Genomic DNA, 17,335 nt, shown 5'->3' with positions numbered 1-17,335 from the left:
GGGGGGGGCGCTTTTGTGATGGAACGTCGGCCAACTAACTACATATGGTGTTTTCTATTCCACGGGCCGTGGGTTGGGAGCACTTGTACTATGAAGCTGCATATTTCTTACATGTGTCTTGCTTGCTCGGCCATTCCGTACTGGCTTTGTTCCAAGTAAGAAAAGGTACCGCCGTTGCAGATATACAAAGGTAATGTATTGTGGATAAGCTAAAGTGATCTGTAGCCTGACTAGGCCAAAGGAGCCCGTTCAGAAATATCCTCACGCATTTACACAGTCTGGACCTCCACGAACTGCAAGTTTTACGTATGTGGATGAAGTCTCATGATTGTGGCTGCACCCTTTGACAAAGCCAGGCAGATACCAGGAGTTGTTTCCAGCTTGTCCAACCTGGACGTGCGTTTTACTGGGCAGCTTGATGGATCACGGCATAGGATGTAATGTTTGTTAAAAAAAAAAGAAATCCCCATTGTTCATTTATTTATACAAATTTATACAAACTTTTTTGCCTTTCGGCACCCCCCCAAAACTCCCACAAGACAAAAACTCCAGGAACGCCCCACCGCCCCCCGTCCAATCACGGGGCAGCGGCGGCACCAGCACCAGAACCAGCAGCAGGAGCACCAGCGGCGGCGGCAGCGGCGGCAGCCTGTGCGGCTTGGAAGTCGGCCCTGGCCAGGTCCAACACCGGCAGCCAGGAGTAGAAGCACTCCATGGCGTCGGCGTTGGCCTGGACCAGGGGCGCGATCTCCCGCCTCGCCCAGGCCCGCCTCCTCTCCTCCACCGCGGTCTCGTACCGCGCCGCCTCGCGCGCCGTGATCCCGCGCACCTCCTCCTCGCGCCGGTCGGCCAGGGCGACCTGGTCCGGCCGGACAGCCAGGATTGCGGCGGCGGCGGCGACGTCGTTGTTGTTGTTGTTGGTGGTGGTGGTGTTGGCCACGATCCAGGCCTGGAGAAGCTTGGCCACTTCTTGCCCGTTCTTCTCCATCCACATCAACTGCCCGTTGCCGAGCAGACCGAACCGCGCCAACTTGTACCACTCGGTATCGACCCCCGCCTGGCGGAGGAACGACACGATGGACCAGTCGAACGCCGAGTTCTTGCCAGCCTCCGGGGTGACGACCAGGACGGGGACCTTGGCGACGTTGACGAGCTTGCGGACCGGCTTGTCGGCGTCCTGCAGGAAGCAGTATGCTCCCTTCTTGTCCTCGTCCGAGTACGTCTTGACAACGTTCAGGCATTGCATCAGGGCCAAGGGCGGGTCGAAGTGGAGGTCGGTCGAGGTCAGGCCGCTCGTCAGGGCGGTGCACTCCTCCATCGTGTCGTTGTGGTACACTTTGCCGACGCCGTTGTCGAACTTGGTCAGCTGGAAGGGCATCGCGAATGGTGCGTACGGGTAGCCCATCAGGATCAGTCCGGCGACCTTCTCGGGGAAGCGATCGGCTGCGATGAGTCCCGACACGCCGCCTGACCCTTCTGCAATGATGATGGTGGGCTCTCCGATGCGGTCGAGGATCATTGACACTGCTTCGGCACCGTAAGCCACTCTCTCCTCGGAGGTGTTCCAGATCGGGACACGGGAGGATTTGTAGTTGAGGAAGTACGGGTCATAGCGCAGGCCGGCGGTATCCTGGTCCTGTGAAAAAAAAAGAAAATAATAAAGTTTTAGTTTGTGGTCCACTTGTAAAGGACTGCTCGAGCTTTTAATTGTGTTTGGGTTTTACTTACAATTGAAGGGTTTTGCTGAGCTCCTGGGAACTGGCACTGGAAAAGGGATGGGCTGGTTAGCATCTTGGACAAGCCACAAAAGATTGTTGACAGGGAACTTGGTGAGCTTACGTGGTACCTGGCTGTGTCGTACAGCGGGAAAAGGTTGTCACGAGGTGAAGTGAGCTCTCCCTCGATGGCATTTACTTTCTGCTCCTTGCCGCGAAAGTCGTCTCGGACGAAATAAGCTCCCATGGAGCGGCCGCTCATTGGCATGTCAGGGACATAGCAAGTGTAACCCTGCTGGAGAAAGTGGTCGACCCAAGACACGTTGGTCTGAGTTTGGCCGGGGAGGTACTTCCAGGTCTGTGAGGCTGTGTTAGTACATGTTTCCACCAAAAAAATAGCATGAAGAGACTTGATGTGGTGTAAGATGGGTAAAGGGCGGATGTCACATGGGAGTTGAACCAGAGGTGAGATTGGGGTGAGGTGAAAGTGAGATTAGGGTGAGGGGAAAGTGAGATGGAGCTGAAAACTTACCTGTCCAGTATGGTGGTCACCATGAAGGAAAAGCACAGGCTTCGAGGCATCGTTCTTTCGAGCCGGAGTGAGGTGCTCCACGAGGCAGTTGGCTTCAGGAGGGGAGTTGGGGCCAGGCACAATGTAAACACTGAAGATCTCTGTCTGGTGAGGGGTTCCAATGCCAGCAAGATTCTGAACAAAGTTGGGGCGAAGGTTGCCAGCATTCACGGGTCGAATCGGCTGCTCTGGGTTTGCCTGGTCCTGCGTAGAGTTCTGTCCAGAGTTGGGTCCAGAAGAGCCACGAGTAGTGCTGTTCTCGGCGGTAGCTTGAGTGCCAGGAGATGGGTTCAGAGGCGGGTCGTCGTCGTAAAGACCAACAAGCAAGTCCAAATCTTGAGCCATAGGACTAGTGATGGACTCTGTTGAGACTGAGGAAGGCGAAGATGAACCGTTACCAGATGAAGCCATCGTTGCTGCTGAAAGATGAGGAAAATGGCGCAAGAGCCAGCTTTGAGAAGATTCGTTCTGTGAAGAAGACGAAGAAGGAATTTGAAGAAGCTGCTGGTCCTGAACGGGTAGCTCAGGAAGAGTCGTGTTGTTGCTAGCGACTTCGTCGTTCAGATACAAAAAGTCCTGCAGCTCTGGGAAAAGGCTGAGTGAAATTGTTGGATCATCAAACATAAGTTGGACTTGATCTTGAGGCAACGAAGTAGGGCTTGTAATCAGCTGACCATCAGGGTTATAGATTTGGATCGAAGGCGGCAGATTCGTCATAGATGTTTGCTGGTCGACAGCCCACTGCACATCTTCCGCGTTTGCTCCTGACAGTTCAAACGCGCCCGGGGGAAGTCCATGCTGCTGTGGCTGTGCAAAGTCGTTGAGCTGTTGAAGCTCGTCTGGGAATCCATAAGTTGGCGCCACCTCCTGAGGGTTGACAGTGGCGGGTGAAACTGTATAATTATAATTATAATTAATATTGTTTATATAAGCAAGTAGGGCAGGGTAGGGGTAGGTGAGTGAGGTCTATGATTTGACCAAAAGCTTGACTCACAACCGTTCATGTTCTCAACAGCAGTTTCGCTACCACCATCAATGTGGCCATCGTAACCGTGGTAGCCGCCAAAGTAAGGATCGATGCCGTACTCGTTCTCTTCTGACCGTTGAGCTCCCAGTATACTCTCGTATGTGTCTTGGAAGTGTCTCTCAGTGGGAGGGGGGTCCAGGTTCGGATCGATGTTCATGAGTCTATCATCTTCCCACACAGCTTGTTCTTGCGGCCGTTGCGGGAGACTGAAGTCATCGACAAAGTTTGGATCAAACATGTCGTCTTGCTGAATCTCATCATCTGAGTAGTTGTCCATCTCAGGCTCGTCGTCACGGATCAAAGACATGGTGATAGAAGACAGAGGGAGGCAGAAAAGAAACGGTCCTGGTGCTTGTTGTCGAAGCTGTTGGAACTTGACGTTCAAAGGGTACTTGTGATAGATAAAAAATGACAAAAGAATAAACAGAGTAAGGTAAAGGTTATGGGTTGCCGTAGGCTCTGTCTGATCAAAGGGCTCTGTAAGAACTCAGTTAATAACCGTCAAAAGATCACGATACAAATCTCAGATTGAAGATGAGGCTGTGGGAGTGGGAGAAGGGGTGGACAGAGGAAAGGAAGGCTGTTACAAGCAGACTGCAATGATGCCATGAAATGATATTGAATATCGACTGCTTGTTCAAGTCAACATCCCAACTTGACAAAGGAGGATTCGCCTTGATCAGAGGGGACTGACGGAAAGACGAGTCTAGTCGATATCAAGAAGAGGGTAGGGATGAGATGACGATGAGGAATCTGATAAACAGACTAGGACAGATGAGAGGATAAACTTACCAAGTCTAGTCGGAGCTTTGATTTTGTTGATGCTATCACCAGATTGAAACTTTGCTTGGAACGTGTAGAGGCGAGGAGGTGAAGAGTTGTGAGATGGAAGTGACGAATTCGAGTTTGATATTTGTAGACAGGGCGACCAGCTAGATCACCTCACCTCAAATAAAATTACGTGGGTCATTAGACCTAGGTCTGCAAGCAATCAGTAAGGGATCCAAACTTGAACCAAACCTTTCGTGGATCTGCCTCAGGTTTCTTTACCGCTTAGGGCTTGGGGCAACGAGCAGGCACCTCGTTGAAGTATATGTATGAACTGACCGAATTACCCCTCCTCAATGATGACATTATTAACGACCTGGCAAGCATTCCATTGATACCTATCACTAAGTGGTTATGTAAGAGCCCCTCGCCGGACGTGCCTCGAAGAATCCAAGAGTGCCCTGTGATGTGTGCTGTAGCCTCCGAACCGTAAAGATCATACTGAACACTCCCCCTTCTATCTTCCCCCAGCAGTGCCCACGCCTTAGTCGTATCGCATTTAGAAGCAAAAGCGTCTCCTCTTCGTGCGTTTGGATGCCAAGCCTTCCAAGTTGGCACCACAGGTTCCAACACCCCTGAGCACTGTGAGTAACATGACCGCCAACCATGCCACTCGTAAGATGAATCAGAACAACTGTCCAACGCAGACCCCCGGCAAGTAGCTACAAACGGTACAGAAAGAGGGTAGATAGTTGAAAGATGCTTTTCTGGCTGCGTAGGTTCATTCTCAACCTTTCACCACGTCTCCCGGACCAAGTGTTCCCCCAACTTATTGATCCTTTTACTCTTGGGCCAAACCGTTCTAACGATAACTTTCCTGTTTTAGCCAGACAACCCCACAGCCAACTCGAACAATCTTTAAGCTTCCTCCACCAAGAGCTCCCGAGCTATTCCCTTTGCACCAAACAGTAATCCGGCATTGATATCCCCTACACGACAGATAACTAACATTATCACCACATCACTCCTTTGAATTTCACGCATCAGTAACATTTATTTTCTACAATTACAAGCCAAAGCTCATAGAGATAAGCCCTACCCAATATTTCAACGACGTTAATCTAGCTGGAAAGCTCGTGAAACGGGCAATGTTTGATTATTTCACGAGCTCACTAGATGACTACCCGTTTACAGGCTGGCCCGACTGCTAACAACAGACCCCTTGAAGACTTGCAGATTTGAAACGATGTACATCCCACAAATTTGACCCTCGAAAGATACCAAGAAACACCTCGGCGTAACTATCAGCCTCAGTAGAAGGCGACAATGGTCAAGTTACCAGAAGGTAGGGACTAGCACACGCTATGCGTTTCTAAGAGAAGGGGGCAGGCAAGGGACGACTTCACATCAAACCATGGTTATCATGGTCAACAATAGCAGTCATTGTGCTTCGATAACACCCAAGCTATACGCGATGTGCCTTGGAGAAAGAAGCGCCCCTGTTGAGAGATGGAGATGCATCGCGCACCGGCGGCAGGAAGAACATACATCTTTTGAGAAACTGCATAATGACATCCAGAAGGAACAAATAACACCTTTGTCAGGCTGACAAGATCTAGGCAAGAGCTGTTATCATAACTGAGTCGACAAGAGACATAGCTTCTAGTTAGATGAAGAATGTGCCCCGGTCTGCTGAGATCTCTTGTTCCGGCAAGCAGGGCGTGATAGCATCATAAGAGACAATACTACAATGCGGTCATCAGTTTCTTCTTCTTCCACTGATTCAACTTGTACGTGAGCATCATTCAAATCATGAGAACTGCCCAAGTCTATTCATAAGCTAGCACAGTAATGACCCTTGCTACCTGGACTAACGATACCAAAGAAAGGAAGTCTGTCTGGAACCAACCAAAGGTGCTGTAAACAACACCAAATAACAACACACAGAGACCTGGTCTAGTCCAAACGAAGAAAATGCAGCTCTATCCATATCATTACTGTCCACTCAAAAAAGCGCCATTGCTGTATCAATATCAGGACCACGGGCGATAGTATCAGTGGGTTGAGCTTGGAAGGCAAGAGCACGGAGAGATCATAATGCAGTTTGTTCTCCAATGTCCCGTGAGGCCGCTAACAATGGGTATACGCATAGATGCTTCCATCATATCGAAGAGCAATACACGCGGATACCACTGTCTGAGAAGTTAGCTTAACTTTGTCGGTTGGGCCTTCACTTACGCAAGCTTCAGGGTCAGAGGCAGAGCCAGTAAAAAAAGAGAGCAATCGAGCTGTGACGAAGTCTAAAGATAACATCAATAAAGTGCTTACGGCATGCCGCATACTTGCTCGGTCACACATTATGATTGATTGTCACTACGATTCATTGAGGGCTTACACAGACGCAAGAGCTGGGAGTTACAAACTTGATTGCTCTCGGGTCGTCCGCCGAAGCCAATAGTGTCATTCTTAGTGGTTTGGAAACGTTGGAACAGAAGACATAGTTTCACTACAAGAATGGGAGCTCGCGAAAGAAATACGACACATCGGGCCAAGTCATTGCCTTGAAGGCAGTTTCGTGCTCCCTATTCTTCTGCTACATTCGAAAGCAGGTAGGTTGTTCGCAGAGCCCAAGCCTTACAGGCTCACAAGAGCCTCCATATCTCTATTCTCTAACACCAGTCTCTTTTTGGACTCCGTTAATCTTGCGACATAGATGGCTAACAATACTATCGTACTAGTCTTGATACTCCGAGCGTGCCGGAACAGCAACCATAATTACACCAACGCGGCAACGATCTTTTAAATAAGGATAGCGATGCGGGTCCAAGTCGAAAACATAGCGGCATTCTCCTGTTGTTAGTGTATTCCGCCTGGGGAGGTATATCCTCGATTTCGGATGCATCTCCTACGGGTTGCGCGACCACACGAGCCTACGAACCTACGAGCCTCTGATGTAGAGGACTTGGGCTTGTACCGACCCGTTGCGCGACCTTGCGTAGAAAAAAAGAACGACTACTTTAGATACTCAGTACGAGAACACTATTGGATGTTACAAACAGAGGTGGCTTGCCTGCTGTCAATACTCTCACAACGGCCTTACACAAGGTCGGTTGTATGCGTGGGAGATCCAAAAGCTCACGCGGCCCGGTATCTGAATCACTCTGTCACGTATACGGGGTTCATGGGGACTTATAAACGGCAGTAATACCATACTTGGAGGGCAATGCCTCCATGGTGCTACTGCAGTTTCTACTCTGACCGAGAAAGACAGGCTCGTGCTTAGCTGCTAGCTGAACTTATATCTTGTAGGCAGATCCACTAGGTAGGTATACAATAGCACAATCATACATAAAACTCCTGATCGAGCGCGGCTCTGATGTTGATACAATGGATAAGACTTGTGCCATCACCACTTTAGGCGGCACATCCAATAAATCCACCCGAATTGCCGGATACACAGCCTTGTGTGACGTACTTCTCGACCAAACGACCCGTAGGGAAGTCATCGAACCGATCACATCCACCCTTGGATCCCTCACCGCCCTCGTAGTCGTTCCGTTCGTTGATGCACTACGAATAATGTCAATTACATTAAACCAATAGATTTGCCTTATAACTAAAGGGGTCCACTTACGCAGTAAGAGTTTAATGTCGAGTTTTTGCAAGTGTAAGAATCGTCTGCTACGCCGTGATTTGTGCAGCAGATACCTCCTGCGGCAGGCGTCCTTGGGTCGCGGCTTGTTGTTTGTGCCATGGTATCCATGCCGAGCAGACCAACGAAGAAACAAAAGATGGTAGAAGTACGCATTTTGCCGATGAAATAAATGCTTGATTGCAAGAGTGTCAAAGTCGAAATGGTTGAGGTTTAGGAAGACTTTGGAATGAATGTAAATGGTTAAAAGAAAGAAAGACTTTCAAATGAATGTAGATGATTGAGTAAAAATGTGGATGGAGAATTATTTTAGAATTATCATCAAACCTTTACGCGGAAACGCGTGGTATTTATATTTCACCGTTGAATTGGTGCTTTTAGCGACCTTAGCATTTTGGTAGTATAGTTCCTTTTTTATTTTTATCTTTTTTCAAAGCGTTTGATTTCCATCCTAGTGTATATTTTGATGATATTTTCATCATCAAGGTTTTACACGGCAAGTGGGGGACAAAAAAAGAGAAAAAAAGTCTGGAGAAATTGGGTGAGCGTTACCAAAACTGATCAAAACAAGATCCTAAGTCGGCATTTTTTTTTTTAAAAAAAAAAAAAAACATATAGTTATTTTAGACAGAATGTATTTGCAATGTAAGAACGGTATCCTATTTATCGTCTAAAACTTTATAGCAAAGCAGATTTTTGGTAAATTACCTTTTTTATTCTCAATAGTTAGTTGCGTGCTGTTTGCCGTCCCTTTTTTTTGTCCCCCACTTGACGGGTATAATTTGGCAACATATCAGTCTGTCTTGGCGCATTCGGAACCCACCCTGCCGACGGCCGCAGCGGTGCCAGTTGACTAGAGACTGTATGCAAAGTTCCAAAAATAAAGGCGACTCCCGTTATTTATGCCATTTAAAACACCAAAACAACCGATGGACCAACAATCAATCATTTCACGAAATTGCTTTCTGCCGGTTTTTCGCGCCTTTTCTCATTATTTGCAAGTTGAACAGGGGACTACAGGTACAAAGTTCTCCTACCGCACCCTGGCATTATTTTCACGTACTTATCATCCGGCCTTTACCATTCCAATGAGACTCACAAACAGGGAATTCGCGCTACGGTATTCATAAAAAAAAAAGAAGAAAAAAAAATCAAGCCTGGCTGATTGTCCCCGGTGCGTGTTAATTGTTACCCACATGGGGATCTCCAGGAGGGTGCCCACCTGGTTACAGTCGTACTGCAGCGTCCAATTCTCAGGGGAATCAAGGGCCAAAACAATCTGCGGAAGTCGTTCCAGTATCCCATCATCGACATTCAGGGACTCCGAATCCTACAGACAGCATTAAAACTCTATCCTGAATCGGTTCTAAGAACGCATATGAAGATCAAAATTTGAGAAATTTCTGAAGTATTTTTCCCCTGAAAGATTGTCATGGGGGGAAAGCTTTTCGTTGGACATTGCAAAGGATGCGGCCTTTTGCATACAGTGTGCCAACGCGAGCATCTGCTTAACGCTTCAAACTTACTTTGTATTCATTTTTCAGATAATCAACAGAGTCGATCCATTGGAATTTCTTCTTCTTCTTTTTTTTTTTTTTTTTTTTTTGTAGCACAAGCATAAATGACCCGACTCGCTGCTCGGGGTCTATGTACCATGTCCTGGCTGTTGTCACTGCGCCTCCGCGCATCCTATAAACAATCCGTCAGAGCCCTTGATACTTCGAAATCTGGGGTCGCAGCAATATGCCTCCAGGAAGTTCTACTTTATCGAATCAGCCCTTCCTTTGTAATTAAATATCTTGGATTCTTATGCTGTTTGACCCATTTTGGCTCAGACGCACAGGGGGCGACTTGAAGGCGGTGGGCTTTGGCCAATTGTTACGGCCAGTTTCTACAACATAATCAGTGCGTATGAGGAGGCCCTGAATTGACCAGGCTGCCAGGTGGGCACGGAAAAAAGAGCGCACACACCTTAGATAAGGTAGCTATGCAGCCTATAAAAACTCGAACCGATGCCGCGCAACTTCGACACTCAAACCCACTGCTAAAGAAATGAGAATTTGACCAGCAGAATAGTCCAGATTTTAATCTGATCTAGGGTTGCCAGGATCCTTCTGTTTCTTGATTCCATCCAAACAAAAGTTACCTTACGAAGCTTTGCATCTGACCTGTTAGCACTTGTATACTCCCGCGAATGGCTTGTAGTAGCTCCAAACAACCCTAACCCTCTTGTTGAGACAATCCCGGACGCCACCGACACATGTTGTATGTAACCATTCCATTGGGGGCCGAGGCTGTTCTTCAGCGCAAGTGCGCTTGGACGGGGCAAAAAAAATGACGGCGATCTGGGTCGCGCATACAAATTGGTACGATCAATGGGGTGGGGTTTGGAAACGATTGGCGAAGGCCTCATCTTTCACTGTTTCAACAACACCCTAACTAAATTGTGAACTGCCGTAATTTTCAGGACCCGAACGTTGCAATTGATTTATCTCCTGCGCTGATAGTAGGGGATTCGGTTCGATTTTTTTGTTTGATTTTTTGTAGTTCCTTTTCTTTTGTTATTCTTCCAGGTCTAGCCCCAAAAATGCCGGAGAAGACGAACCCGTTCCCGACCGTCGAAGAGACGCTCAAGCATCCGGCTTACTCGACGGCGATATGGAAGCTGGTGCCGCACAAGAAAGGCCACGCGACCGTCGCCGAGGGCCGTGGGGGCCCGTTCAAAATCGGTTGGGAGATTCACGGATCCGGACCTACCAAGCTTGTTGTAAGTCGGCTTTTTTTTTTTTTTTTCTTTTTTTGAGTCCCGATTGCTATTGATTGATTTACAAAGTATTCCATTGATATGAGGTAGCCATGCAATTACATGCTTTCCAAGGACGAGATTACTGAGCAAAAAGGCTATTCGTAGATGATCATCGGTCTTGGATCCTTCTGGTGCGTTGGTACCCGTCTACAGTATTCCTGTGGTTCCGAAACAGAGTGTATAGGTGGACGTCATCAAGGCTGACCAGTAATATACTGCAACCCCCCGATAAAGCGTAGCTTGGCAGTGCCAAACCTTCTACTTTGGCCACGAGAAGGGTGACCAATATTCGGTCTTGCTGATCGACAACAGAGGTAAAATAATACCATGGCAACCCATTGTATATCACCAAGCCATGAAGGGGAAAAAAAAAAAGAATCCCAACTAACCACTTTCCAAAACAAAACAAAACCCCCTCTCAAAACAGGCATGGGCAACAGTGACGTCCCGTTGATGCGCTACTCGACCTCGGAGATGGCGCTCGACGTGCTCGAGGTGGCCACGCACGTCGGCTGGACGGACCGGCAGTCCCTGCACGTCATCGGCATCTCGCTGGGCGGCATGATCGCGCAGGAGGTGGCGTGCGCCTCGCCCGAGCGCGTCGCCAGCCTCTCGCTGCTGTCCACCGCCGCCGAGATCCGCAACACCGACTCCTTCCTCGTCAACCTCCAGAACCGCGCCGCCCTGCTCATCCCCCGCGGCATCGAGGTCTCGGTCGGCGGGGGCGCCAAGCGCATCTTTGCCCACGACTGGCTGCAGGCCCCCGATACGTTTCGCGTCCCGACCAAGGACTCCCCCAAGGTCGAGATGCCCGAGGGTGGGGAGTATTTGAGGTTCAATAGTAACTACCAGGTCAGTTGATGTTTTTTTTTTTGGTTGTTTTAGGTTGAGGATGCAAAAATCTATGCTTTGGAGGACCAAGGCATAGTTTCGTTTTTGTCATTGTCTATGTTTTGTTCTCTTTTTGGAAAAAATACACGAGATCAACCTCTCATGATTTGTAATGCTAATACGGCTTCGTCCATGAATCAGCGCTTCGTGGCCCAGGAGATGCACAAACGTCTTGACAAGGAGCGTTTCGGAACCACGGGGTTCTTGTTGCAGCTGATTGCAGCGGGTATGTAGATCCCATTTACCCACCACAACAAAAACCGGAACCATCTATTCGAATCATGAAAAGAAGAAAGAGAGAGAAAAAAAAGCTGACTTTTGCAACTATAGGCTGGCATTACAAGAGCCGTGAGCAGCTGTCTGAAATGGCGGATGCCGTTGGGAGGGATCGTATCCTGGTGCTGCACGGTACCGTTGATGAGATGATCAGCGTTCCCCACGGCAAGGTGCTCATCGATTTCATCAAGCCAAAGACTGGTGTGATCCTTGACGGCGCTGGCCATGGGATACCACTTGAGAGGACCGAGTGGCTCAACTCGTTCCTGGAGGAGCATTTGCAGTCTGTGTTGAAGCTTGAAGGCTCTCAGAAGATCTGAGTGGAAGTTAATGAAGCAAAGGGCGGCTGGCCTAGGTAGACGGAACAAGTCAGAGGACCTTACAAAGGGTGCTTCAAAGCAATCCTGCAGTGTAATATTCATTCACGTTATGTCAATCAGGGGTGATTTTTAAGTAACTACCGGGCGCAAACTCGATATGTCTCATTGCTTTACATGCTATAATTCAACTGGGTATAATTGCTGTTATTGTTTTTTTTTTCTTCTTTTTTTTGGAGATTAGAAAGAACTCCCTCCCCATCCCTCCCGTCCCCATCCATAATGTTGATTGATATTGTTTCCCAGACCACCCATTCCATAACCAACCCCACCGGCAGCTTGAGCATTGATCAAATCTTGTTGGTTGAGAATGTCTGTACTGCGCGCCATTACAGCGCTGAACATTGCCCTCCCCCACACCTCCAGCATCTGATCCTCGTTCAACGAGACGTACTCCTTGAAGCCGTCACTCCGTATGCGCGAAAACGGCCACTCGACGTAAACGCAGTGGAACCGTTTGGTGAAAAAGTACAGAAAAGGCCAGGTGAATATCCAAAGGAACGTGACGTAGCAGACTATGCGCAGCCACGTCAGCCGCCTCCACTGATTTATCTTGTTGCTGCTGAGGACCTCGACCTCTGCGCCAAACGAATCAAACGTGATGTTCACATTGCCGCTGTAACCCGTGCTGCGCACAATGGCCATGGCGTTGGCCTGGAGCCGCGCTATATCCAAACCCCCGACGCGCCGCTCCACGACAAACGTCTTGCGGCCCGCAAAGCTGGCGCAGTACCGGTGGCACCACTCCTGCAGCGTCGGCTTGGGGATCACCTCGCTGGGCGGCTCCTCGACGTCGCCTTCGACCTTGGGCGGCATGGGACCCTGGATCGCGCGGACGGTGCCGCGGGGGACCTTTTCGTGGTTCTCCACGGTGCGGATCCAGGAGAATGACTGCGGCGGTGACGTCTGGCCCGGCTGGGGTTGGCCGAATAGGAAGCCGTGAAGTGGGACTCCAACGTTGAAGTCGGTGACGGTGACAGTGTGCGTCTCGGTGCGGCCGTTGGTTCTGCGCGTGCGCCTTTCTAGGTGGGTTCCGTGGACCTGGGGCATGAGTTTTTAGCTGGTGTCTTTGTTTCGAATGATTTTTGTTTTTTTTTTTTGTTGCTTTTAATGTGTTAGAAAACGAGTAAGTTTAGCCATACCTGCATGTAAAAGCTTGGTGGCTTTTGAGCCCAGATTTTGATGTTGGACTCGAGAAAGTCGGGGTCTCTGTCTAGCCTCATGTCCATAAAGGACTCGGCACCATCCTTGGAACTAATTGCAAATGGCTGTATAATTTCTGCATCGGAGATTCCTGGGCCTTGCGGATGTGGTTGAGCAACGGCATGCTGCTGGGGTGCCGAGAATGAATTAGGTTCCGGGACAGAATCGTAGCTCGGCGGAACCCCTGCTCCGACTGCTTTGGGTTCGGGCTTGTTGTCACCCGCGCCGAAATTGCTGTTTTCGGAGCCCCCGACGTCCGCGGTTGGCTGCATCTCCATCTGTACTGTATCCCCGGTCTGCTCTGGATTTTGCTTTGATGACCCCATGGTAAATTTACCAGACCCGAATTGGTAAGAATGTGGTTTGACTGCCCTGCAATTGCTTGCTGTTTGGTCGCGTAATTAAGGGTATTGCGCGAGAACGTTTCCCTGTCAGCCCATATTTGAAAGCCGGGGCAGACAAGACAGGTATATATGGTGACATCTTGGCTGCTTGCCTGACAGCGGGGCGCTGAGAACTGGATAAGGAAGGGTTTAATGCTGTTGCCAAGGCTGATGCATCGCCCCTCAAGGTGAGAACCGATCTAAGCTCTAAGCCCCTTGTTTGCCGCAGAGGCATGGCGATTGGCTACAGCTCCCAGTCAAAAAGTGGCAGTGTGATTGTCTAAGGGCTGTGCGCATGGTGGTGAGATTGAAAAAAAAAAAGTAACCGAAATTTTTATGTGGAATTTACTTTGCTGACCGGAAATATTTCAATTTGGAGAATTGCAACTTGATCAAGTGACCACCGGATGAGGGATGAATTGAGTGATAGTGAAGCTAAGGTTAGACAAGGAGCTGCAGGCTCGGCATTCAAAATCTCGAGTGCCTGACCGGCACCTGGCGCCCTAATACAGCGAAGGCCAGGGTCAGGGACCTATAGCCGACTACTGTAGCGCGGACATTATCCAGGCTGGGTTCCATTCAGCTCGAGCGCTTTGCTTAGGCGCCAGGATCGTCACATCAAGTCGCGTAGCTGCCCGGTCAATTAGTATTTATTTGTTTTTGTTAGCTAAGTAGATAGGTCTCTACATACTAAGTACCTATATGCATTTCCCCGTAGTCGTGCAGTACGGTGTATAAAGAAAAAAGAATTTGAGTTGTTTGAGTTCGTGGGAGCCCGGCAACCCCGGCTCGTTAGTGGTCGGTCAATTTTGGCGCGTTGACGCAGTCCAGGGGTGAGCCAGTCCTTGAGCTCAAATCACCATGAATTTCCCCATATTTAATGACCCCTGCCTGCTCCTCCAATTCACCACCATCCCGCCATGCCCCGCAGTATTTCTTTTGCTATCGCAAGCGCAAGAAAGCTCCTAAGCTCTTTCCACATTGTCCACTTCGACTTCAAAGGCAATTGCCAAGCTATTCGGAGAACCCATCACACAACCAAGGCAGCTTGAATCGAGCGTGCTACTGGCCCCATCGCCATGTCTTCCGAATCCAAACCGGTCAAGGACCCCGCCGAGGCGGCAACCGACCCTGCCCCCGCGGCAGCCCATGAATCCGAATATGAAGACGAGGACGACGAGCAGCCCGAAGCTGCAAACACTGCCGCGGGCTCGAGCTCAACCGCCACCAAGAAGAAGAAGAAGAAGTCGAAGCGCCAAAAGCTCAAGGATGCAGTGGGCGTTGGCAGCAGCAGCAGCGCTTCGGCCCAGTCCGACGCGACCAAGGCCCTTGGAGGATTGACGACCGACCAGCTCACCGATCTCCTCAAGATGAACCCGGCGCTGGCACACGAGCTCGGTACAGCTCTCAAGACGACGGGCAAGGACGAGGCGGCCACCATCGACCAGCTCAAGAAGCTGAGCCTGCAAGAGATCATGACGGGCCTGGCGGCGAGCGGCAAGAACGTCAAGGACATGGCGAGCTACAAATTCTGGCAGACGCAACCTGTGCCAAAGTTTGGCGAGGACGAGCGCGCTGTGGCTCAGCTGCCGGACGGGCCCATCGAGTCCCAGACCGTGGAGGACGTTCCCAAGGATGCGCCAAAGATGATAGAGGGCTTTGAGTGGTGCACGCCAAACCTTGAGGATCCGGCCGAGATCACCGAGGTGTACGAGCTGCTCAACGGCCACTACGTGGAAGATGACGAGGCCATGTTTAGGTTCAAATACTCGGTTTCGGTGCTGAAGTGGTGAGTTTTGTCGACGTCAACCTAGGAGGGACCGGAGACGGCACATCGAGGTCCAGAATTATGCTAACTGTTTGTACTTTGAAGGGCAATGATGTCACCAGATTGGAGGAAGCAATGGTGGGTCGGTGTGCGCGCTACCCAGTCCCGAAAGCTGGTGGCCTTCATCTCGGCGATTCCGATGAAGCTCCGTGTCAGGGAAAATGTCCTCCAATGCGCCGAGGTCAACTTTATCTGCGTGCACAAGAGGCTTCGTTCCAAGAGGATGGCACCAGTGCTCATCAGGGAGGTGACGCGACGGATCAATCTGCAAAACATATGGCAGGCCATCTACACGGCCGGCGTTGTTCTTCCCAAGCCCGTCAGCACATGTCGCTACTTCCATCGTGCACTCGACTGGCAAAAGCTTTACGAAATCGGCTTCAGCCCACTTCCTGCCAACAGCAAGCCCAGCTACCAAGTTATGAAGTACAAGCTCCCCGAGAAGACACTGGTCAAGGGCCTGCGCGAGATGAAGGAGAAGGATGTTCCCGCCGTCTCGAAGTTGTTGCACGAGTACATGAAGCGCTACGACCTTGCGCCACAGTACGACGAGACTGAGATGAAGCATTGGTTCCTTGACACGTCAGAAGCCGGTGACGAGAGGGTTGTCTATTCTTATGTTGTCGAGGTATGTTGTTCTTTTTCAATTTCCAGCACAGGTCGATGGAACAGAACATGCACTAAAGTTAATTCTTTTTCGCTCATAGGACGATGACAAGAAGATCACCGACTTCTTCTCCTTCTACTTACTCTCGTCCTCCGTTTTGAACAACCCCAAGCATAGTGTGCTTCGCGCTGCCTATATCTGGCAGTACGCTAGCGACGTTGCATTCCAGCAGCCATTCGACAAGGCGGCACTGAAGAAGCGTTTGAACGAGCTGATCAAGGACATGCTAATTCTTGCAAAGAGCCACCGTTTCGACGTCATGAATGGACTTTCAAGCCTGGACAATGGATTCTTCTTGGAGGAGCAGAAATTCGGGCCTGGAGACGGACAGGTGAGTTCTTGGCTGCTACCAACGAGTGACAAATTTGGACGCCGACTAACCTTGGATTATATCTTCAGCTATTCTACTACCTTTTCAACTACCGAACGGCACCTATTGCAGGTGGCATTGATGCCAGGAACGACTTGACTGGAAACGGCAGTGGCATTGGCCTGAACATGTAGGTCCAACCACGTATCATCAACGCACAGAACACAAGACAGAGCTGACCCTAATGAACAAACAGGTTATGATCGGACTAGATCAGACAGATCAGCCACACGTACTGCAGTAACTGTCTCGCGTGCATCGATCGATAATGGAAAGGCTCTAAGCTGTGTTGGGTTAGGGGGGGATTGCAATGCATTTGTTTAACTGACCTTGCTGCCCAAGGTATTATGATTGATTGGCTTACAAAGCACCGAAAGCGTGGTGGATCGGAATCATGGGATTCGTCATGCCGCCACCTTGACAAGGTACATATCCTGGCAAATGGCGTGTTGGTGTTTTATTCCGCACTTGGAACAAACTAGGACGTTATAGGAACGTTGCCTTACAGACCCTGGCAACCCGGACCACGTAGCTATGTAACTAGGTATACCCACATATTCAAACACCGATGATAGCTTCAACCTTTCTTTGAAGGATAAATGGGGATTTTGCGGAAAAGATCATTCATGCCATCTGAGCCACCACGTTCCAAATAATTAATATATTGCAGGGCGAACCGAGATTGAACAAACGTATGGTGTTTCTTGATTCACTTGGGTAAGGGAGGTACGTAGATAGTTGGTTCGCTAGCTACTCAGCTGTATTGCATCATGGTGGTAGTGATTGCGCAAGGTCAAGCCG

General features: G+C 49.6%; 5 protein-coding genes across 5 annotated transcripts; 2 read left to right on the top strand and 3 right to left on the bottom strand.

The window, feature by feature from the left end:
* Nucleotides 1-577: 577 nt before the first annotated feature.
* Nucleotides 578-3,620, bottom strand: PgNI_07658 (uncharacterized protein; the record flags this gene model as incomplete). Its single annotated transcript, XM_031127668.1, has 5 exons — nucleotides 578-1,636; nucleotides 1,729-1,764; nucleotides 1,840-2,073; nucleotides 2,248-3,179; nucleotides 3,281-3,620. 5 exons carry the CDS (start codon nucleotides 3,618-3,620, stop codon nucleotides 578-580), a joined length of 2,601 nt encoding a protein of 866 aa, XP_030980521.1.
* A 3,750-nt stretch (nucleotides 3,621-7,370) lies between these two features.
* On the bottom strand, nucleotides 7,371-8,016 carry PgNI_07657 (uncharacterized protein). The gene is made up of 2 exons (XM_031127667.1): nucleotides 7,716-8,016; nucleotides 7,371-7,651 (listed from the first exon to the last, which is right to left on the bottom strand). Exons 1-2 carry the CDS (start codon nucleotides 7,887-7,889, stop codon nucleotides 7,496-7,498), a joined length of 330 nt encoding a protein of 109 aa, XP_030980512.1. The 5' UTR covers nucleotides 7,890-8,016; the 3' UTR covers nucleotides 7,371-7,495.
* Nucleotides 8,017-10,019: 2,003 nt separating this feature from the next.
* Nucleotides 10,020-13,741, top strand: PgNI_07655 (uncharacterized protein). The gene is made up of 7 exons (XM_031127665.1): nucleotides 10,020-10,500; nucleotides 10,645-10,670; nucleotides 10,774-10,853; nucleotides 10,967-11,391; nucleotides 11,572-11,656; nucleotides 11,761-13,127; nucleotides 13,229-13,741. Exons 1-6 carry the CDS (start codon nucleotides 10,321-10,323, stop codon nucleotides 12,024-12,026), a joined length of 1,062 nt encoding a protein of 353 aa, XP_030980514.1. The 5' UTR covers nucleotides 10,020-10,320; the 3' UTR covers nucleotides 12,027-13,127; nucleotides 13,229-13,741.
* PgNI_07656 (uncharacterized protein) lies at nucleotides 12,264-13,612 on the bottom strand (the record flags this gene model as incomplete). Its single annotated transcript, XM_031127666.1, has 2 exons — nucleotides 12,264-13,124; nucleotides 13,226-13,612. 2 exons carry the CDS (start codon nucleotides 13,610-13,612, stop codon nucleotides 12,264-12,266), a joined length of 1,248 nt encoding a protein of 415 aa, XP_030980513.1.
* Nucleotides 13,742-14,606: 865 nt separating the features above from the next.
* Nucleotides 14,607-17,164, top strand: PgNI_07654 (uncharacterized protein). The gene is made up of 5 exons (XM_031127664.1): nucleotides 14,607-15,458; nucleotides 15,543-16,125; nucleotides 16,205-16,495; nucleotides 16,564-16,664; nucleotides 16,731-17,164. The coding sequence occupies exons 1-5, from the start codon at nucleotides 14,749-14,751 to the stop codon at nucleotides 16,735-16,737; spliced, it is 1,692 nt and encodes a 563-aa protein (XP_030980515.1). The 5' UTR covers nucleotides 14,607-14,748; the 3' UTR covers nucleotides 16,738-17,164.
* Nucleotides 17,165-17,335: the final 171 nt, after the last annotated feature.

Source organism: Pyricularia grisea, assembly GCF_004355905.1.
Source record: "Pyricularia grisea strain NI907 chromosome Unknown Pyricularia_grisea_NI907_Scaffold_4, whole genome shotgun sequence".
Classification (NCBI taxonomy): Eukaryota; Fungi; Ascomycota; class Sordariomycetes; order Magnaporthales; family Pyriculariaceae; genus Pyricularia; species Pyricularia grisea.
Note: the sequence above shows the minus strand (reverse complement) of the source record. Positions and strands in the feature narration are given on the sequence as shown.

Coding starts and splice junctions, on each gene's coding strand:
- PgNI_07654 (XM_031127664.1), top strand. CDS start 14,749: ATGTCTTCCGAATCCAAACCGGTCAAGGACCCCGCCGAGGCGGCAACC. Junction 15,459..15,542: donor TCGGTTTCGGTGCTGAAGTG/GTGAGTTTTGTC, acceptor TGTACTTTGAAG/GGCAATGATGTCACCAGATT. Junction 16,126..16,204: donor TCTATTCTTATGTTGTCGAG/GTATGTTGTTCT, acceptor TTTCGCTCATAG/GACGATGACAAGAAGATCAC.
- PgNI_07655 (XM_031127665.1), top strand. CDS start 10,321: ATGCCGGAGAAGACGAACCCGTTCCCGACCGTCGAAGAGACGCTCAAG. Junction 10,671..10,773: donor ATCGGTCTTGGATCCTTCTG/GTGCGTTGGTAC, acceptor CCCCCGATAAAG/CGTAGCTTGGCAGTGCCAAA. Junction 10,854..10,966: donor CTTGCTGATCGACAACAGAG/GTAAAATAATAC, acceptor CTCTCAAAACAG/GCATGGGCAACAGTGACGTC.
- PgNI_07657 (XM_031127667.1), bottom strand. CDS start 7,889: ATGCGTACTTCTACCATCTTTTGTTTCTTCGTTGGTCTGCTCGGCATG. Junction 7,652..7,715: donor CGACATTAAACTCTTACTGC/GTAAGTGGACCC, acceptor CATTATTCGTAG/TGCATCAACGAACGGAACGA.